This window comes from Rutilus rutilus (genome assembly GCF_951802725.1).
Source record: "Rutilus rutilus genome assembly, chromosome: 6".
Taxonomy (NCBI): domain Eukaryota; kingdom Metazoa; phylum Chordata; class Actinopteri; order Cypriniformes; family Leuciscidae; genus Rutilus; species Rutilus rutilus.
Genome location: NC_140214.1, coordinates 25,508,281 through 25,529,754, shown reverse-complemented (window position 1 = coordinate 25,529,754; position 21,474 = coordinate 25,508,281). Strand labels below are relative to the sequence as shown.

Below are 21,474 nucleotides of genomic sequence, written 5' to 3'. Positions count from 1 at the left end.
AAAAATTCTAGGGGTGCCAACAATTATGGCCAGCGTGTTTTGGAGAAAAACATTTATTTCATAATGTGATTTACCCCCCAATTTCAATTCTTTTACTTCAATGAAAGGTTCGATTTTTGCGAATTTTTTGAAGGAAAGATCAAAAGGATAAACAATGCAGATTTATTTTTTACAGCCATTTTTTATCATATTTATCAGGGGTGCCATCAATTTTGACCACCACTGTATATATATATAATATTTTATAGTTAGCTATTATATAAATTAATATTAATCGCACTGAAATGTTTACAGGAGTCTTTGCAAGTTTTGCTGTTGAGACATAAATAATAATGGCATTTGATAATGATAATTAACACCTACAAAACCTAATGGTTGTAAAATTATTAGATCTCAAATCACATGCCTTATGTCAAGTCACAATGCCTGACTTATTATGGCCACTGACTGTTATGATGGTGCAAGGAGATGAACCCAAATGCAGACAGTATGCAAGTGAACTACGTTTATTACAGAAAAACAGGGAAAACAAAACCCACGAGGGTGCGAAACAAGACAGGATCGACAATATAAGACTAACAAGACTAGACTAAGACTCAGACAGATAAATGAACAATAAACTAACAGCTAAGACAGGATCAACTCTTCTCAAGACTTTCAACAGGTTACTCACAGTAGGTATCACATTGATTGAATGACAATGAACCGGCACAGGACAGCAAACACAAGGGGATTAAATAGGGAGAAACTAATGAGGGAAACAGGTGACAAGGGTAAAGCAATGATGACTAAACGAGGGTAACAAGGGGGCGGGGTTACGTGACGAGACAACGCAAGCACACAGCCCAAACAAATGGCCATGTGCTTACACATAAAACATGGGTCTGTCATGATCCTGAAAATTAAAGACTAGATGGCAGGATGGCAGTGACGTGCGCTGATGCACATCCAATACACTCAAAACTGTTTAAGACATAACCAACATAGTTTACGTGAATAGCCTACTCTCCAAAACGGACATTTCGACATAATGTTGTGTGTATTTGTCCATTCAGAAACGAAAGAGAGCTCAATTCAGTACTCGCGCGCATGTTACCTTGGCTTTTACACAAGAAAATTATTCAATAAATAAATAAATAAATAAATATGGCGCGAGTTTAACCCCCCCAATGGTAGACCCAAAGTTACGCCCTTGGGATCATGACAGCCACATTATTAATAAATCTACAAAATGTTGTTCATGGCAGATGCTTTGTGGCTGTACCGACATTATTCAGGAATCAGACATCAGTATTTATATTGTGCAGAGGTTGAAGGGTTTATGGGTATAAAGTTTTTATAAATGAGGTAAGATCAGAGACAGGGGCGTTTCTAGGTTTTAAAAACATCAGGGGCTGAGCCTGAAACATCAGGGGCTGGTGTGGGTAATAAGATAACATGATTCGATACAGAGAATAATGTATATTTTAGGCCTATATGCAGGGGGCAGACTGGTTCAAAAATTCAGTCCTGGCACTGTTGCCACACCAGCCCATATTACCACAGAGACACACACATTGAAATGTGAGGTAGTTAGGGGGGTTCGGGGGCATGGTCCCCCGAGAAAATTTGGATTTCTCGGACCTACATATGTGCATTTTAAGGTGTTTGAAGGCCAACATTTTTTGATAACAATTATAGCTTTAAAAGCATGTCAGTGGGCAGTATACATAAATTATTTGTCAAGCAGATAACAGATTCTTAAACATGAGAATGAGGATAAATGTTGAAATTAATGAGCCACACTAGAAAATGGAAATGCAAAATGTTTCTGCTTATAGTTGACAATACACAATCACATATTCCAAACATGAATGGCCTTAAATGAGAAATCTTTCAAGGATTATTTTGCATAGATGTAAACTTTTTAGCATTAAAGTTTGGTTTCAGCAACTTGCTTCTTTCTGGAGTTAATCAATGTTTTTGGCACTATTAAATCAGTTAAATTAAATTTCAATTGTTCACTCATAAAGACAGTCACTTGGTCACATTTTTGGTCACAAAATATTTAGTCAGTTTTGATGACTTTGCAATATTAATAAAATATTAATAATGAAAAATGAGTAGGGCTACGCCAAAATGTGTAACTTATGTAGCCTACAAAGGAATACAAAAGCCCCGACATAGAGTTTTGACGCAGCTTTAATTTCCCTTTTGGTTATTTCAATACTTAATTGACGACAGAACACGACGTTACATGCTAGTAGTTTATTTTGCGTGATACAGGACGCGCCGCATTTGCGCGTGATTGAAGAGTGCGCGCCGCGAGCAAACGGCTGACACGACAGTAAGTTAGTTTTTCTGAGTTTTACTGACATATAGCCTGACAACATCTGGTCTGACAGAAGACTGTGCGGCGGTGCTGACTGCGTTATTTTTTTTTTTATTGCTGTGAGATTGTTTGCTGTTGCGCGCAAATCCTGGAGATGAACTTGGATAGCTAAATCGCTCACGTTGTGCGTCTCTGTGTGAGAGTAACCATAGTAACTTTGATCTGCTTGAACACATTTTAATCGTCTTTAATACATGATTGATTCCGAAGGATATATTAAAAGACCCGGTCAATTTTTTAAAATAAATACAAAATTATTACAAAATAATAATAATTATCAATAAATTAATTTTTTTGAGATCCGGGGCTATAAAAAAAACATCCGGAGCTGAAGCCCCGGATGCCCATGTCTAACGACGCGCCTGATCAGAGATTACTTTTGTTGATTAAATATTGATAAAACATTTCAATAACTCCAAATTTCAAATCATAGAAATCACCTGATGTCAGTCACGATCATGTAAACTTGCATTAAAAATGTAGCACATATCCTATTACATTAAATAGGGATCATACATGAATAGTTGAACTGAACGGAATAGTACATCACAATATGCCATGTCTAAATAATGTTTTTAGGGCAAGTTCAATATCGAATAAGCTGAAAAAAAAATTTTATGTAAAGATTTGGGTCTTAACTTTGTCTGAAAGCAGCCATTACAGGGACTGGAATACAAAAAGAGAAAACAGAACAGTAATTGACTGAATGTGTTGTTTATATTCAATGACAAAGCAAAGAGGACCAGAGACTTGTTAATATACACAATACTGACATGGTGAGAATTGCAGATGCAGAGGCTTGTCAAGCTTGAATGTTGTTGTTGTTACTATGTTACTCAGTGTCCATTATCAAAATTAGGCTCAAATTGTTTAGGCTTTATGAATGCTTTTATCTGAAGGTCTTTATGGACCCTTTTCACAGACTGGGATGACGCATTTCCACAAGATTTTCATGTTTTCATTTGATTTTTGATTTTATTTCCACTTTTGTGTGATATTACCTTGGAAGTAAATTATAGTGATGTCTTGCCATGCTGAACATGCCGTGTTAAACAGAAAGTGATTACTCAAGATCAAAGCGGCACCATTAGACAATCATTTCAAGTTTTTGTCCACTCTCACTAAATATGTTTCAAAGAAAGCATCAATTACAATTACATGTCCGACAGGCTATTTTTGTAATGTAACCATGCCATGAATAGCTAGCCTACTTCATATGACTACAAAATAATTAAATTAAATGAGAGATCACTAATTAAATAATTTGTGTATATTTCAGAATGCACTAAATAAAACAATCAAAACATGCATCAGCACTCTAAAATCAGGCTTTAACAGCATTCATTATTAGTTTATTATTTACAGGTTTTATTTTTTTTACATTTAACCTTAATATCTGTTTATATATTACAATGGTAACTTATTGTCTTATGTTACCCAAACTCAACGTGGCCTGGTATTACACAGAGAATAACCTCTTTCAAAAGAATAAAATATTTTTAATGAAAATTATATATTATTTGAACACAGACACAGAAAATCAAATTCCAGTTTAAAAAAAAAACAGAAAAAAACAAACATACTTAGCAGCATCCCATTCAGACACAACTGTGCAACACAATTATATGCAAATGTAATCATTTAATCCTCAGTGCGACTTGAGTAGAAAGTAGTAACGTCAGTCAGGGGATGATTTTGGTTGCAGGGGTTGCATTTTAGTTGGAAATGAAAGTCGGGTTGATGTCAGAACCCGACTGATGTTGGTTTCTGACGTCAACCCGATTTCTTATTTTTAGCCACAATATAACGTCTGTCCAACGTTGGAGATTAACGTCAATCTGACGTTGGATTCTGACATCAACCTGATTTTCATTTTCAACGATGGGTTTGGTCTTCTAAATGCGAATTTTGTCATTGTTTTGGAGCACACTAGTTTATAGATAACAGTAGGCTAACATATTCATACTAAAAGCCAAAAAACTTTAAATAGGGCACTATTTGAGGGAACAGCCATTTGGGTGTCCGAAACCATTGTGGACGTTATTGAGTGCACTCTTTCAATCTCACATTCAATCCCACTACTGGAACTGTGTTCTAGAAATACATTTGATATTAATATGAGGGTAGGCAGGCAGGCATAGATTCAGAGGCATAAGGTACTGTAAGTATTACATACAACAATGCAACAATAATAAAACAATGCATTGACATTTACTTTTTACTTTTGAAACTTAAGTACTTTTAAAACCGAGTACTTCTGTACTTTTACTTAAGTAAAAACTTTTACTTGTATGGAGTAATATTTGACCAGTAGTATCTGTACTTTCACTCAAGTAAGGAAGTTGTGTACTTTGTCTACCTCTGCTTCTTCTGCGGATGTGCCATCTGTTCTGCAGATGTGCAAATGACAAGACTGCAAACTTACCTAAAGACAGACCAAAAAGAGGTTTGTTGGCTGATTTATTAGCCTTAACGAATCAGTGAAAAACAACATATTAGATTCAGATGAGTAAGTCTAATTATTTAGACAAAATGACACATTATGGCAAAAATAGATAACATTTCCCACAAAACCTCCTACATTTGGCCATTCAAAGTCATATTCATGATTATGAAGTTCATAATGAAGGTTTCATATGACTAAAAAGAAACCTTCATAGTGTCAACATGTATACTAGATTGAAAGAAGACTTTTATGCTCACCAAGACATTTATTTGATAAAACATATAACACATTCATATTGTGAAATATTATAACAATTTAAAATAACTTCCATTTTAAAATGTAATTTCCTGTGATGACAATTACTCCTGTCTTCAGTGTCACACGAATCTTCAGAAATCATTTATTATCATTATCAATGATGAAAACGGTTGTGCTGCTTCATATTTTTGTGGAACCTTTCAGTATTATCTGATGAAAAGAAAGTTCAGAAGGACAGCATTTTTTGTAACAATGTAAATGTCTTTGCTGTCACTTTTGATCAATTGAATGCGTCTTTGCTGAATAAAATAGATAAAAATCTAATCTACTGACCCCAAACTTTTGATGTTGTTTAATTTTTTATTCTCTATCTGGGATTAAAAAAAGAGAGACAAACCTGGATATATCAGTTCCCTGTTCTGTGTTTTAAAATAGAGGTGCCACTGTCTCAAGGACTTTGAAAAGCCAATTATCTTTTAACACTGTCAAGATTCTGTTTCCCTTGTCCAACTTGTTACACAGTTAACTCTATGAAGCCTGACCCCTCTTCCTCACCCTCACATTCTGTGATAATGGCAGATGGGGTGACGGTGGCCATGCAGATGGAGGTGTTAGTCTCAATACTGGCTCCGGTCTCTGCACTGGTCATTGTCCCAGTGCTGATGGTATCCATGCTGCCAATGTGCCTACAGCCACAACAGTTTCCCCAGAACAAAGGCATGACATGTAGCATCTCCTTGTGGAGCTGTTTGCAGCGCAGGCCGAACACCACAGGGCTCAGTGACTGTGCAAAACTGAAGACGACAAAAATGGCCAGCGCCACAGGGAGCGTCTCCTGATGCCGTGAGATGATGATGACGGAGGGCAGGAGGTGCAGGCTTATCTGCAGGCTGTGGATGACAATGGTGCGGCGGCCTTTACTGTTGGATCGCGTGAAATGGCCAGCACGTGTGCCTTCCAGGTAAATCGCCACATAGCTTACAATGATGAGCAGCACCAGCAATAACAGCAACGCGAAAGCGCTGGCAATGCAAGCTGTGCCTTCCAAAGCTGTAGAGCACTCAGTATCCAGCCCAATTACGTGGTCCCACGGAGAGTGCGCACAGGCTAGGACGGTGAAGACTACCGGGTTGAGGAGGGCGAGAACGCAAGCCACCAGCATGACCCAGCGGTGGAAGCGCTGGACCAGAGTGGGGTAATGGAGTGGCATGCAAATAGACAGACAGGTGCTGACGGACATCAGCGTGAGGGTGATCATCAAACCTCGTGCCATCACCACCTGCAGGTCGAAGAGGATCCAACAAATGATTCGGGAAATAGGCCAGCGCAGGCTGCGGAGACCGTGCACGGCTGCGCCCATGATGTTGAAGCCGGACACACAGACGCAGTGCTGACACAACAGGACGTAACGAGGGTTTTGGCGCAGCTCCTGGTTGTGCCGCACCGTTGCTATAATGAGGGAGGCGAAGAGACCAGTGACAATGAAAGCTCCAAAGTGGACAGATGCTTTGACGGTCTCCAATAGCCTATTGTTTTCTGCTAGACCGGAGCTAGCGAGCCCTTGGGAAAGAAAAAAAAAAGACATGAAACTGTCAAATAGAGAATGAGAATATGAAGTTATTTAAAAAACCATTTCAGTTACATTATAGCGATAAAATACAACAGGCTTTTTCTGGTGGGTCTAGTGGAGCAGATGATCATGTTGTATTTAAGAAAACACTACAGAAATCTGACAAATACACATTTACGGACTACATGTGAAAAAACAAAAAACCCACTCACCTGTTTGATCGCTGGTGTTGGTCATTTTTGGTCTTTCACTTGTTCAAGATTCACATCCAAGTAAATCACATTCAATCTCAGAATCACCTCCTGCCTCACTTAAAAATTGCTTTTCAGTATCCTTTCCTGTGGTCTTTGTCAAGCTTGTTTCACAGATACAAATTGCTTGAGTGATTCTCACCTGCAGCCAGCCGTCTAGTCACAGCATCTCAGGTTTCTAACATCCCCCCCCATGCAAGGTTTTTCCTGTGTTTGACACATGCCATGCAACAGGAATCTACTGAGCGTACAAAAGGTGGGTTTAACCACATGCTCATAAATAACTCAAGTCTCATTACCACTAGCATACGTTATTTAAAACGATGAACCAGATCTGAAATGATAATTTGGCACTTCTCCTGAGACTGAATATTTGAGATGTTATTGGTGTTGGCAGGTTTAATGAATTACCATGGTTGTAGTGCTATGGGTAAAAGGAATCCATGCAGCAAGAGCTGTGAAAATAATTGGATTGGAATTTGTTTTTCTTAAGAAACTGGTAAAATAGTATTTTTATTCCAAGGCAAGGCAAGGATCTGAGTGATCTGTTGGGTTTATATTCAGTGAGCATATCTGCAATGTATTGAGGTCCTAGGCCATTGAATGATTTATATACCAGTAATAATACTTTAAAATCAATCCTAAATCTAACTGGGAGCCAGTGTAAAGACCTGAGGACTGGTGTGATGTGTTCATATTTTCTGGTGCTGCTCAGAATCCTGGCGGCAGCGTTCTGTATGAGCTGCAACTGTCTTATGGTCTTTTTGGGAAGGCCAGTGAGGAGTCCATTACAGTAATCCACCCTGCTGGTGATGAAAGCATGAACAAGTTTCTCTAAGTCTTGTCTGGAAACAAAGCATCTAATTTTTGCAATATTTTTCAGATGATAGTATGCTGATTTAGTTATTGCTTTGACATGACTACTGAAACTAAGGTCTGACTCTAGTGTCACACCAAGATTCCTGACTTGATTTTTTGTTGGTTGACCCCTAGAGTGAAGGTATGCGGTCACCTTGAGAACTTCATCTTTGTTTCCGAACGCAATGACTTCAGTTTTGTCTTTGTTTAACTGAAGAAAGTTTTGGCACATCCAACTGTTGACTTCATCAATGCATCGGCACAGGGAGTCAATGGGGCTGTAATCGTTAGGCGATAGGGCTAAGTTGATCTGTGTGTCGTCTGCATAGCAAGCAGTTTGGTTCTTTTTCATTATTTGGCTCATTGGGAGCACATACAGGTTGAATATTCCAGGGTTTTTACTAAATAAAAATAAATAAAAAGATTTAGGGTGGAAAAATACCAGAAATATTTTATTATAGAAATGCAATATGTCTTTTTAATGAACAAAACAAGACTGTTTTTGCAATAAAATAGCATTCAAAATGTGTACATTACATTCCTCTTCACAAAAATTGGCATCTGAACAGGAAAATACTGTTGGGATTTATCAGTTATGTCTGTAAAGAAAACTCACATGCTGTTCAAATCTCTTAGGATATGTATTAAAATAAAATAACTCCAAATAATGTAATAATTATGCCAGAAAATGAGTGACTATGATTTTGTCTTACAAGTTGTGAAATGTAAAGTAAATTAGTTTTTGGTTTTTGCCTCAAAACTGGTCTTTGGCTCTTCTAGACTTTTTAGATTTGAGCAAATGTAACAGTCTGCCAGACGTACAAAAACATTAGCGTGCCAACTATTTTCAACAGTGAAACTTCCATGCATAAAACAAGTAAAAATGGTGTTCTGAGAAAGAAAGTCTTTATCAGACTTTGAATAGGGTCTGAAGCCCTTTACTCAAAAGGAACAGAAGAGGAACTTGGCTCGTTTTGATCATCACAGGGCTGATTCTCCTTCTGCTTCCGGCGGCTAATCTGCATCTGCAGCTGCAGCTTGTTAGTGAAGAAAATTGTCCTCCAGCCAACCTCCTTAGCTAAAGCTTCCACTGTTGGAGTCACAGTGTCACAATGCTTCCTTACTGTCTGCTCCCAGAACTCCTCGGAGTTACAAAGCTGAAGGAGAAAAAAAAAAATCAGAAAGCACTATACACTTCAATGTAACCATTTAACCAGAGCTGGGTAGATTACATACAAATTGTAATTGGTTACTGATTACAAATTACATGACAAAAACTGTATAACGCAATCCATTACATTACATACTTAAGGTAATATAATCCGACTACTTTTGGATTACTTTTAGATTACTTTTGACCTAACTTGTTCATCACATTGATTTGAGTAGAATAATATTGTACCATATTGATTTTAAAATACAAAGAAAAAGAAAATATATTCCATTCTTTGTTATCAACAACATGAAGTGCCTTAAATATTATATTAAGTCAGGGTTTTCCAGACTGGGGGTTCATGATGGAACTGCAGGGGATCCTCTGTTTAATGAAAAGCTATTAACTAATTAAATCATAATTATTTTTAATTAAAATAAATAATTGAAAAATAAAACGCTACTAAAAAAGATAAAAAGATGATTTAATTTATTTGCCTGCATGTCATGCAATGAAATTAAATGTAAACGTGAATTTGTTGAAAGACAAAAACCTTCCAAAGACATTAATGCATGGTTGAATAACTCACTGAATCTGAGCGATAATTCAAATAATAATTAATGTGTGAATCAAGAGTTCCAAGAGGAAGACCTTCTGAACGTATACAAGCAGTAGGAGTTTTTAGAAAGGCACATTTAAAAAGATAAAGATAAAAGTATAGCCTATAAGATAAAAAAAGAAGTAGTATAGGGAGAATCAATGAATTATGAATATCTGACTGCCATTGTTAGAATAACAAGTAATCAATAAAAAAGTAACTGTAGTCTGAATACATTTTTTTTTTAAAGTAATATAATTGAATTACAAGTACTTAATTTTTGGACTCTGATTACGTAATCCAGATCAAATTTATAATTAATTTAAGACATTTTACGTGAATTCTACGTGTAGAATTTACATTATTCTACAAACATTTTATGTTAAATATTTTGTTTAAAAAGTGTGCTTGAGCTATTTTATTTCAAATGAAAGCCACTTGGTTTGGTTCTATGACACTTTGAAACACAATGGGATTTCAATAGGCCTTACCTCTTTAAATTTACGGCACGTGCGTGAAAGACCTGAAATGTCTTCAAGGTCTAAATGTGCCATGATGGTGAAAAGCAAAGCATTGGGGAGACGGACAATGTAATCATAGTGGCCTTGGCATAAGTTTTTGGAGTACTGCAAGATTCGAGGACCAAATACCATGGAAACGTGATCTGGATGAGATAGACCAGGTTGTTCATTGAATGAGAAAGAGGCTACATTAAAAGACTTTACACAATTTATTTGAAATGTAAAAAAAAGTGTATGTCTGGAATAGTAAGCAAGCACAAAGTAAGTTGCTGAATAACTTACTTTGCAGACGACTGTCTTCTAAGAAGTCTTCATGTGATTCTCTCAGTTGTCCTGGTGCTGTGCTCCTGCTGCCTGATCTCAAAGAAATCTTCCACCAGCTCCAAACAACCTGTAGTGAAGGATGTTCATAATTATCATAAACAATAGTCTACAGTAAAACTGAGACAAAAACCTCCGATTTTTTCTTTTCAGATGCACAGTGGCTTTTAATCAGGCAAACAGTTCTTCAGAGCTACTTTAATGAGCATCTCCAGAGTGATAGGCTTATGTTGTAGGATCTCGAGTAGGTTCTTGATCTAAATAGGCTATACTTTGTTTTACACTAGAGTGTGATCATTAGAGCTAGTTTAGCTTGTTAACTGTGAGTGTCCACTGTCCAGGTAGCAGGACACTTGGCACGCTTTTTTATAATCACATATTTTAGTAATCACCATAATTTAGGTAGGCCTTTAAAATATTAAACACTCAAAATTATTTTGAAATTGGGCATGGTGCTATCATGATGGAAACTAACTTACTTTAAAACTTTCTCAATTTTTGTTATTGTTATATATTTTGTTATATATAACACTACTTGGTTAGACATATGGCTTTGATTTTAGAGTCCACATTATTTAGTAAAATATGTATTTTATTTTGTATAAAATAAAAATGTTCATTTCAGTACATTTGACCTGATGAAAATACAAATGTGTTAATTTCCTTTCTTAACTAATTTGTTTCCAGCGGTAACATTTGTGTAAAATGTGGCGTTGCGTTTGGAGGAGGATCTAACCTTAGATGAAGAGAAGAGACAACGTTAAACAAACAAATAGCAGATTTTTGGTCATAAAGCTGCTGCAAGAGTATAACGCAATGGTGTTAACAATACTAGTGCAAAATACCCGTGAAAAATCAGTTCTCTTACGAGAGTCCTCTCGTACTGAGTTTTTGTAAAAACGCTACGGGAAAAACTCTTTTTTCACGAAATACTGAAGCAAAAAATTATCCTTAATTTTCATACATGTAAAGCGCGTTGGCGATCTTAGCTATGGCGAGACGGCTTGCTCGCTCATTGGCTGCTCTGCAGCAACTGCATAAGCCTATCGAGCGAGGCCTGAGGTGACGTCAGCGCCCTCCTAGCCATTTCCCGCCGAGACGGGTGTGGCTAACCTCTATATAAGGAGCTCGAGAAGGCTGATTCACTTGATTTTCATCTCTTCAGCGAAGCTCTCACATCGCTGGATCACGAGGAAGCAAGCGTCGTTTGAGGCAAGCACTTCAGCGGGACGAGCCACTCGAAGCCGCTGGCAACGCCGCCTTCTACAGCCGTACCTGCTGCGCTTTCCGACGCCATATCCTTTCCTTATTACTGTTCTTGTGTGTGTGTGTGTGTGTTCGCCCCGCGACACTCACCCCCTAAAAGAGCTGCGTCTTTTTAAAGATGCCGTCATGTGGCTCGTGCCGAGCCCCACTCTCCCAGGGAGACCGCCATGTCATCTGTGTCTCCTGTTTGGGTGAGGACCATGCAGCGCTCGCGCTCGCTGACGGCGGCTGCCCTCACTGCGAGCTTTTGCCGATGGTGACTCTGCGGACTCGCCTGGCATCCTTCTCAGAGTCTGCATTCCCCGCCGCGCTGCCGCGCCGTAAGAAGCGCCGCTCGCAGCGGGTCCCGGAACCCGCTCCAGCCCGACCAAGCTCGCCGGTTCGCCCGCCTGCTTCACCGGCTTCTCCTGTATCACTTCCTGATGCTCAGCGCCCGCAGTCTGCCGCCGCTTCATCAGAGGAAGTCGTTTCCGAGGCCGCGTCGGGGGGAGACATCGAGAAGGAGCTCATGCGAGTACTCGCGCTGGCCGCGGCGAGCCTCGGCCTCGAGTGGTCTGCACCGGAACTCCCCTCTCGTACCCGGCTGGATGGTAGCTTCCTCCCTGGTGAGCGCACTTCTCCGGAATCTAAGCCCGCTCCTTTTCTTCCTGAGCTTCATGAAGAAGTTGCGAAGGCTTGGAATGCGCCCTACTCTGCGCGAACGCGCTCGTCTGTGTCGCCAGCATTTTCCTCCCTGGATAATGCAAAAGGCCGAGGCTACCTTTCACTTCCGCCGGTGGAACAGGCGATAGCGACCCACCTTTGCCCGCCCTCTGCTGGACGGCGGACTAAACCGGTGTTGCCTTCAAAAGCCTGCCGCATGACGTCGACGCTGCTCGCGCGAATTTTCTCCGCTGCTGGGCAGGCTGCGTCAGCGCTACACACCATGGCTACGCTGCAGATATTCCAGGGTGATCTCCTCCGTAAGTTGGACGAGATGGGACCTGAAGCTATCTGCATTGCGGATTTGAGTAGCGCTTCGGATCTAACACTCCGCGCTACCAAGTCTGCTGCACAAGCCATGGGAAGATGTATGGCTTCCGCCACTGTTGCTGAGAGACATCTATGGCTTACGCTCACGGAGATGGCTGATTCCGAGCGCACCGCGTTTCTCGACGCCCCGCTGTCTTCCGCTGGCCTTTTCGGTTCTTCTCTCTCCGAGTTCGTGGAGAGATTTACCGAAGCCCAGAAAGCGTCTCAAGCCTTCAAGCACTTCCTCCCGAAGCACTCCGGTTCTGCAGCGAGTCGTGAAAAACAGACTCCGCGGAGCTCTCAGCCTCAGCCCCCGCCTTCGGCCACATCTTCACAGCAGCGACAGCAGCACAGCTCTAGGTCCCGCTCTCGCTCTACCAGCCGACGCCCCGCTCAGCGCGGGCCGCGGCCGAGGATTGTGGTAAAGCCGGAAGCCCCGAAGAAGTCCTAGCACTCCTAGGAAAGCGCAGGTGTGTGAGTCCCGTTGCGGCCGGTCTCTCACCCAAGCGTGCCGCTGTTTCAGTCCCAAGACTTGCGACTGTTCCAGCGTTTTCTGCAAGACGCAAGCCCGCACAGTTGCCCGCTTGCCTGCACACAAAAGCCGTTTTCACGGCTACCCAGATATATCCCGAAAAGAGTGTATTTTCTGGTGTCCCGGCCACGGCCGATGGTGCTATAAATGTAGTGTCGATGCCCACTCCTCAGTGCCCATCCCTACACACAAGCACAGCCCTACACTTAGGGCTCGCGCACATAAAATCGACTCAGGTCGATTGCGCTTCCAATATAGTGAAAGTGCCCACTTCCCAGTGCCCACATACACTATGTCTCACAGACCACAGGCTCTCTGTAAAAACGAGGCCTGTGCGCGCTCGCTCTGCTCAGGCAGGCAGCGCGTCCAAAGCAGTGAATGTGCCCGCTTCCCGCCCACATTTACTCGCAGACACGAGTCCCGCGAGACTCGCTCAGCCCTCCCTCACTCAGTTAAGCACTGTAGTCAGGTCGAGGACGAGCGCTCTGCCCGCTGTAATAAGCGCGCCCCCCGCCTCGAATGCCACAGGCATAACGCCTATGTTATTGCGCCCCGAAGCACCTCTGTCGCACGGCGAACAGAGCGCGCTTCGCATCCAGCCCTTAGCCAGCCATGCAGAAGCATGGGCAGCGCTTCCAGGGGTTTCGGACTGGGTGCTAGGCATTATAAAGAGAGGCTTCTCGCTACAGTTTTGTCGACGCCCTCCCCGCTTCACAGCGCGCGTCGAAACTACGGTGATCTTAGAAGTAGCACACCTACTTCGCGCCGAAATATCAAAACTGATAAGCAAAGGGGCGATAGAGCATGTACCCCTAGCTCAAAGCGAAGGGGGGCTATACAGCAGATACTTTCTAGTCCCCAAAAAGGACGGTGGTATCAGACCCATACTGGATCTAAGACGGCTGAACAAAGCATTAGTGAAACGCAGTTTCAAAATGCTCACGACCAGGAAAATCCTCGCGCATGTTCGCCGAGGAGACTGGTTCATGTCAATAGATCTGAAGGACGCGTATTTTCAAATACAGATAGCGTCACATCACAGGCGATACTTGAGATTCGCCTTCGAGGGTCAGACATACCAGTATACAGTCCTGCCGTTCGGCTTGTCCCTGGCACCTCGTACATTTACGAAATGCATGGACGCAGCGCTCGCTCCTCTCAGACTCAGAGGCATGCGAGTGCTGAACTATTTGGACGACTGGCTGATCCTAGCTCAATCACGATCACAGCTCGTGGAGCACAGAACCATTTTTGTCCCCAAATCAAGGACAAACACGTCGTAGTCCGTTCGGACAACACGGCCGTGGTGTCCTATATAAATCGCCAGGGCGGTCTGAGATCCACATCCCTGTACAGGCTGGCGAAACGCCTCCTAATATGGGCTCAGCACAATTTGCGCTCGCTGAGAGCAGTACATGTGCCTGGGCTCCAGAATGTGGGCCCAGACAGACTGTCCAGTAGTGCTGCACGATTAATCGTATCGCAATCGCAATCGCGATGTCAAGCCTACGCGATTATATGACGCAAAATGCTGCGATTTTATATTAAATAAACAAATTAGCGCTGTTAACGCACTTATTAATGCAAATGCTTTTAAACCATTCATGCGCGATAAGACATAAAAGAACGAGCCGCCTGTGAATGTCCTCCTGACACACACACACACACACACACACACACACACACACACACAGATAGACGCGCGCCAGTATCAAGTTCTCTTTCGCGGTAGAACGAACAACAGACATGTATGCCAAAATGAACGCGCTGCCTGTGAATGTCCTGACTGTGACACACAGAAAGACTCGCGCTGATATCGTGTGTGCGCACAAAACAGCATGACAGAATACAGTTCTCTTTCGAGCTTGAACGAACAATAACACACACAATTATGCAAAAATGTCTTTTTTTCGAGTGTCTTCATAACATAAGAGTAGTCTTATGATGAACACGAAGAGTTGTGATAACTCGTGAAAGAATGAGGCGCGTGTGAGATCCGCGTCTCTGACAGCGGCTGGTCTTAAAGGGACAGTACAGTAGCCACTAATTACATCTGTCGCTAAAGTTATTATTTTTTTCTTTTTTTTTTCAATTTCTTTTTTATTATTATTATTTTTCCTTAACCTGACATGTATGGTTATATGTACTCTTGTATGTAAATGATGTTTTGTTCTTGTTAAAATGCAAAAAAATAAATAATAATCTGTCGCTAAAGTTAATCAAAGAACAAAGGGAACAGAGAAAAACACTCACTGCTCTTGACTAAAGAACTTTTTTCTTTAGGCTGATTATCACTAATCTGTGTGTGCATTTATTTTCCTTGAGAACCAAGCAAGTTGACTCATGAAACCATTTGTTTATTATATCGCATATCGCAATCGTAATCGCAATATTGACCTCAATTATCGCAATATGACATTTTCCCCAAATCGTGCAGCCCTACTGTCCAGGAACAACATTCCCCTGGGCGAATGGTCTCTACACCCGCAAACAGTCCGGCTGTTGTGGGAGAGATTCGGCAGAGCGGAGGTGGACCTATTCGCGTCCCGCGAAAACGATCATTGCCCCGTGTTCTTTTCCAAGAACGACAGCGCGCTGTCCCAGATGTGGCCGTGCTGCCCGCTTTATGCCTTTCCCCCCGTCTCCCTCCTGCCACAGGTGTTAGAGCGGGTCAGGGAAACAAAATGCTCAGTGCTGCTTGTAGCACCGTTCTGGAAGAACCAAGCATGGTTCCCAGTCCTGATGCAGCTAGCAGACATCGCTCCATGGCCAGTGCCATTGATGAGAGATCTCCTCTCGCAGGCCGGGGGCTCGATTTGGCACCCACACCCGGAGCTGTGGTCCCTTCACGTGTGGGCGCTCAACGGTTATCCGTTGACCTCGCAGAGGGAGTGATAAATACCATCACTCAGGCCAGAGCGCCGTCGACTCGGCGGCTTTATGCCTCAAAGTGGTCGGTTTTCTCCGGCTGGTGTACAGCTCGGAGCCTATCACCTCTCGATTGTGAGGTGACGGAGGTTCTCTCCTTCCTACAGGAGCTGTTGGATAAGGGCAGATCCCCTTCCACGCTCAAAGTTTATGTGGCGGCTATTACAGCGTTCTCTGGAACAACGCTGGGTCAGTCTCTAGGAAGGAACGATTTAGTCATCCGCTTCCTCAGGGGAGCTAGGAGGCTAAATCCACCCAGACCTCCTTCAGTCCCTATGTGGGACCTTTCTACGGTCTTGGCGGCCATGAAAGGTGCCCCTTTCGAGCCTATCCAATCTATTAGCCTCAAACATTTGTCTTTCAAAACAGTGTTCTTGATGGCTCTCGCTTCGGTGAAGCGCATAGGCGACCTGCACGCGCTCTCTGTGAGCCCAACGTGCTTAGAGTTTGGACCTAACGACTCTAAAGTCATACTCAAACCTAAGCATGGCTATGTGCCAAAGTCCCTCAACACACCTTTTCAGGCTCAGGTTATCTCCCTGTCTGCCCTGCCGGGATCAAGTGAGGAAGGGGACTCAAGTTTTCTTTGCCCCATTAGGGCTTTAAGAGCTTACGTGTCCCGCTCTGCTGTCTTCAGACAGACTGAGCAGCTCTTTGTCTCGTTCAGTGGACGTTCCAAAGGAATGGCTGTTTCGAAACAGAGCTTATCCAGATGGATAGTTGACGCCATAGCGCTGGCTTATACTGTCAAGGGCCTCCAGTGCCCGTTGGGAGTTAGAGCGCACTCCACGAGGGGCGTTGCCTCCTCGTGGGCTTGGTCCAGCGGGGTTTCCTTACAGGATATATGTACGGGATATATGTACATTTATTAGGTTTTACAACCTAGAGGTTCCCGCTTTGCAGGCTAAGCTACTATCGGTGTAGCCGATTCAGCTGTCTAACTAGAACACTGAAATCGCATGCGCAACGCGCTGCCGACTGTCTTATGGGCAGAACTGTGTAAGACCCACATTTCGTTCAGGTTCCCCCACCCTGTCTATGTGATGTCATATTCGCGTCTGCTGACGCAACCATATAAGGACAGAGGGAATCCCCTCTTGTCTCTAGACTCTCTCTGTGAGGTCATGTTTTACGTCTGCGGACGCTACAATATAGGGAATTAAGGTTCCCCTCCCTTAATCCCAGACTCTTTGTGAGTCTATCTGGTGGTTATGCACTGTACACCTGGTTAGCTTCCAGTGATCGGTGTCTTTATCCCAGCACGCACGGCGTTTTACAAGGGGTTCCCGTAGCGTTTTTACAAAAACGCAGTACGAGAGGACTCTCGTAAGAGAACGTACTCGGTTACTAACGTAACCTCGGTTCTCTCTAGAAGAGGGAACGAGTACTGCGTTTTCTGCCGTGCGTACGGTTCACTCTGGTTCGCTTCGGCGATGAAAATCAAGTGAATCAGCCTTCTCGAGCTCCTTATATAGAGGTTAGCCACACCGGTCTCGGCGGGAAATGGCTAGGAGGGCGCAAAGCGCCCTCATTGGCCTGACGTCACCTCAGGCCTCGCTCGATAGGCTTATGCAGTTGCTGCAGAGCAGCCAATGAGCGAGCAAGCCGTCTCGCCATAGCTAAGCACTGCCGCAACGCGCTTTACATGTATGAAAATTAAGGATAATTTTTTTTCTTCAGTATTTCGTGAAAAAAGAGTTTTTCCCGTAGCGTTTTTACAAAAACGCAGTACTCGTTCCCTCTTCTAGAGAGAACCGAGGTTACGTTAGTAACCGAGTACGTTTTTGTGTGTGTTTTTAGTAATTGTTGGTTTGGTGTGTTTGAGTGCTCATTGTTACAATTACACAGCAAAAGTTCAGTGACAATTTTATTTGTGCATGGTAGAAAGCACAAAGTGAACTCTGAGAAAACGCTATGCTTGAGCAAACAGTTTGTGAATAGGCAACTACAAATGATGCCCGTGAAAGAGACTGTGAACGCATTGAATAGGATATGTTTAGTTGGTGAATAGCATAGGCTACTATTACACAGTAGCGATAATGTTAAGCGCACCTGAATGAAATATAATATTCAGAAGTAAATAGCATAGCTGACTTACAGATTCACTTAACATCCACAAATGAATAAGCGCGTCGATTCAGGGAGCAGTGCAAAGTGCCCGTGCAAAATCAGTTTTTGTGAGCTGATTGCCGTCAAAAAAGTTCAGAAGATATTTCTTAGCGATGGCTGATTCCAACAGTTTCAATATGATAAAAAATAACTTTTATATTGATTCAATGGATTAATTGCATTTTGAAAAAAAAAAAGTGTCATGAATTTATTGAATTTTTTGAGGAAATTATTGCATTTTTGGGGAAAAAAATATTTGCATTTGTTATGTTATTATAACCTAAAGATGCTATGTGAAAGTTTGAAACAGAAAATAGTGGTTTTCATCTTGCCACTTTCTTGGTAAAGAAAACACATTTTTACTCAAATTAATCAAAATAGATTTATCACGTTCTGGAACCCAACTATAATATTCAGAAGTAAACAGTGTAGCTGACTGAGTGTTTATGTCAGAATGTTTATTTTTAAACCACAACCTTCTTGGGGCTTCTTTGACCGATACAACCCATAAAGTCAGAATGTTTATTTTTAAACCACAACCTTATAAAAATGATATATTTAACGATATCTTTTGCATTTCTCATCCAAACAACATCAAACTTGGCACTGCACTTCAAGGCTTGGGAGGGTTACTTTAAAAATGTATTCCGTTACAGTTACAAATTACTTGATAAAAAAAGTATTCAGTAACGTAATCCAAGTACTATAATATGAAAGTAATGTAACTGATTACTTTTGGATTACTTCAAGGTCACGTATATAAATAAAGAGTCAAGCAAGAAGAAATATTATAAAAAATAAAAATAAAATATTTATTAAGAATTTGGTCCAGTGTACAATATTTGCTAAATATACACACAGGCCTGAATATATATTTATGTAAAGGGCTATACAGACATCTAGTGGCTAATGTATGGTATTACAGATTATTTTGTTTTATTTTTAACTAATTTTTAACTAAAAAATAAAAACACAACATTTAAATTTTTTTACACAATCTACATATTAGTTTATTTTAAAATAGGCCTACATGTTGACTAAAGCTGTGATCTTTCTTAATTTGCCTGACTGAACTTGTGGCGTTGGCAGTGGGAGTTCCCCTACGTTACCTAGACAGCGAACATCCCGTCACGCGAGAAAAGATTAAGAAAGGACATTTTGGGTACTAAAAAAGCTACTCTCCTAATTTCTACAAAATAGCAGCGGAATTTCCATGAACGAAAAGCGATTTTACCCGCAGGCAGCATCGTTTCTACTAGCAGCAGTGATTCAATCTGCGTCTGAGGAGATTGTAGAAAGCTGTTATTTGCACATGCACCAGCGCGTGAGTCACTGGCAACAGAACCAGGAACTACTGTATAATCAAGCAGCGCTTAATATAGTGTTATTATGCCAAAATACTTATTTATTTAGTTTTAAATGAAACCATTGTAATCCTGAAAGTATTCCCCCTTTTTTCAAAATGTAACTATAATCTGATTACTACGTTTTTTGACGTAACTGTAACGGGTTACAGTTACTGGATTTTTGTATCCTGATTACATAACGCCGTTACATGTATTCCGTTACTCCCCAACCCATGCCCGTGGCAAGACACCTGTCGAATTTGAAATCCATCGGACTAACGGTTCGAGAGATATGCGGTTAACAGACACAGACACACAGACAGACAGACAGACAGACAGACAGACACACAGACAGACAGACAGACAGACACACAGACAGACAGACGTTTCTGTAATTTATAAATAGACTAGTGCAAAAAATGCCCGTGCAAAATCAGTTTTTGTGTGTGTTTTTAGTAATTGTTGATTTGGTGTGTGCTCATTGTTACAATTACACAGCAAAAGTTCAGTGACATTTTTATTTGTGCATGGTAGAAAGCACAAAGTGAACTCAGAGAAAAACTTATGCTTGAGCAAACAGTTTGTGAATAGGCTACTACAAATGATGCCCCTACAAGAGACTGTGAACGCACTGAATTGGATATGTTTAGTTGGTGAATAGCATAGGCTACTATTACACAGTAGCGATAGCGTTAAGCGCACCAGAATGAAATATAATATTCAGAAGTAAACAGCATAGCTGATTTACAGATTCAGTTTACAACCACAAATGAATAAGCGCGTCGATTCCGGGAGCAGTGCAAAGTGCCCGTGCAAAATCAGTTTTTGTGTGTGTTTTTAGTAATTGTTGGTTTCTTGGTAAAGAAAACACATTTTTACTCAAATTAATCAAAATGGATTTATCACGTTTTGGAACCAAACTATAATATTCAGAAGTAAACAGTGTAGCTGACAGATTGTCAGAATGTTTATTTTTAAACCACAACCTTCTTGGGGCTTCTTTGACCGTTATTTTTAAACCACAACCTTCTAAAAATGATATATTTAACGATATCTTTTGCATTTCTCATCCAAACAACGTCAAACTTGGCACTGCACTTACTCGTGCCCGTAGCGAGACACCTGTCGAGTTTGAAATCCATCGGACTAACAGTTCGAGAGATATGCGGTTAACAGACATACACACACACAGACAGACAGACAGACAGACGTTTCTGTAATTTATAGATAGATATATATATTTATTTTTTTAAACTCGCACAAACCTCAGTCAGTGTAATTGCAAAGTGGAAATAGTCCTTCATAGGAGCAGGACCTTGTCCACTGAGCTCAAACAGAGTTTCTCCCAGCAAGCTCGCCATTCCCAGATATGGTTGACGCGTTACCAGGACAACAGAGACTCCGACGCACACAGTCTGCGTCATCATCTCCATACAGAGGCAATCATAGAGTGATTTCACAATGCTACCTGTAATGTTCCTTATATCTTATGATGCTCTGGATTCATTTTGAACCTTATATGTGAAATATGTGTATTATACAATGTTTAATAATACAAATAAAAATAAAATAAAAAAATAGAGTGATTTCACAGTCATCATCGCCATATTTTTCTAGCACACTAGATAAGTGACAGGATCTGATTTTTGCTGCTCCTACTAAACGGACGCATTTCTCTTTATTAGATGAATATTCGTGTTTCACGTAAACTGCGCCACTCTATACTGCACGCAAACGGGAAACAGGTTGAGTCTAATAAATCTGTCCATCATTCTAAAACATTACTGTGTGTTTCAGTATTTATGGGTTGTGCTCTGGTTGTGCTCATCGGCCAGGTCTCTGCTTACCAGATACACTTTATTTTATTTGTAAATGTATCACAAACCAGTTTCGGCTGGGGCATTTAGTGTAACTTAGATGCGAAAAATTAAAGCA

At 41.4% G+C, this 21,474-nt stretch overlaps 2 protein-coding genes across 2 annotated transcripts; both read right to left on the bottom strand.

Moving 5' to 3' along the window:
• Positions 1-5,589: 5,589 nt before the first annotated feature.
• On the bottom strand, positions 5,590-6,882 carry LOC311292388 (putative G-protein coupled receptor 148; the record flags this gene model as incomplete). The annotated part of the gene is made up of 2 exons (XM_084412052.1): positions 5,590-6,635; positions 6,858-6,882. 2 exons carry the CDS (start codon positions 6,880-6,882, stop codon positions 5,590-5,592), a joined length of 1,071 nt encoding a protein of 356 aa, XP_084268178.1.
• A 1,714-nt stretch (positions 6,883-8,596) lies between these two features.
• Positions 8,597-20,900, bottom strand: fbxo36b (F-box protein 36b; the record flags this gene model as incomplete). Its single annotated transcript, XM_084410230.1, has 4 exons — positions 8,597-8,911; positions 9,997-10,169; positions 10,309-10,417; positions 20,805-20,900. The coding sequence occupies 4 exons, from the start codon at positions 20,898-20,900 to the stop codon at positions 8,693-8,695; spliced, it is 597 nt and encodes a 198-aa protein (XP_084266356.1). The 3' UTR covers positions 8,597-8,692.
• Positions 20,901-21,474: the final 574 nt, after the last annotated feature.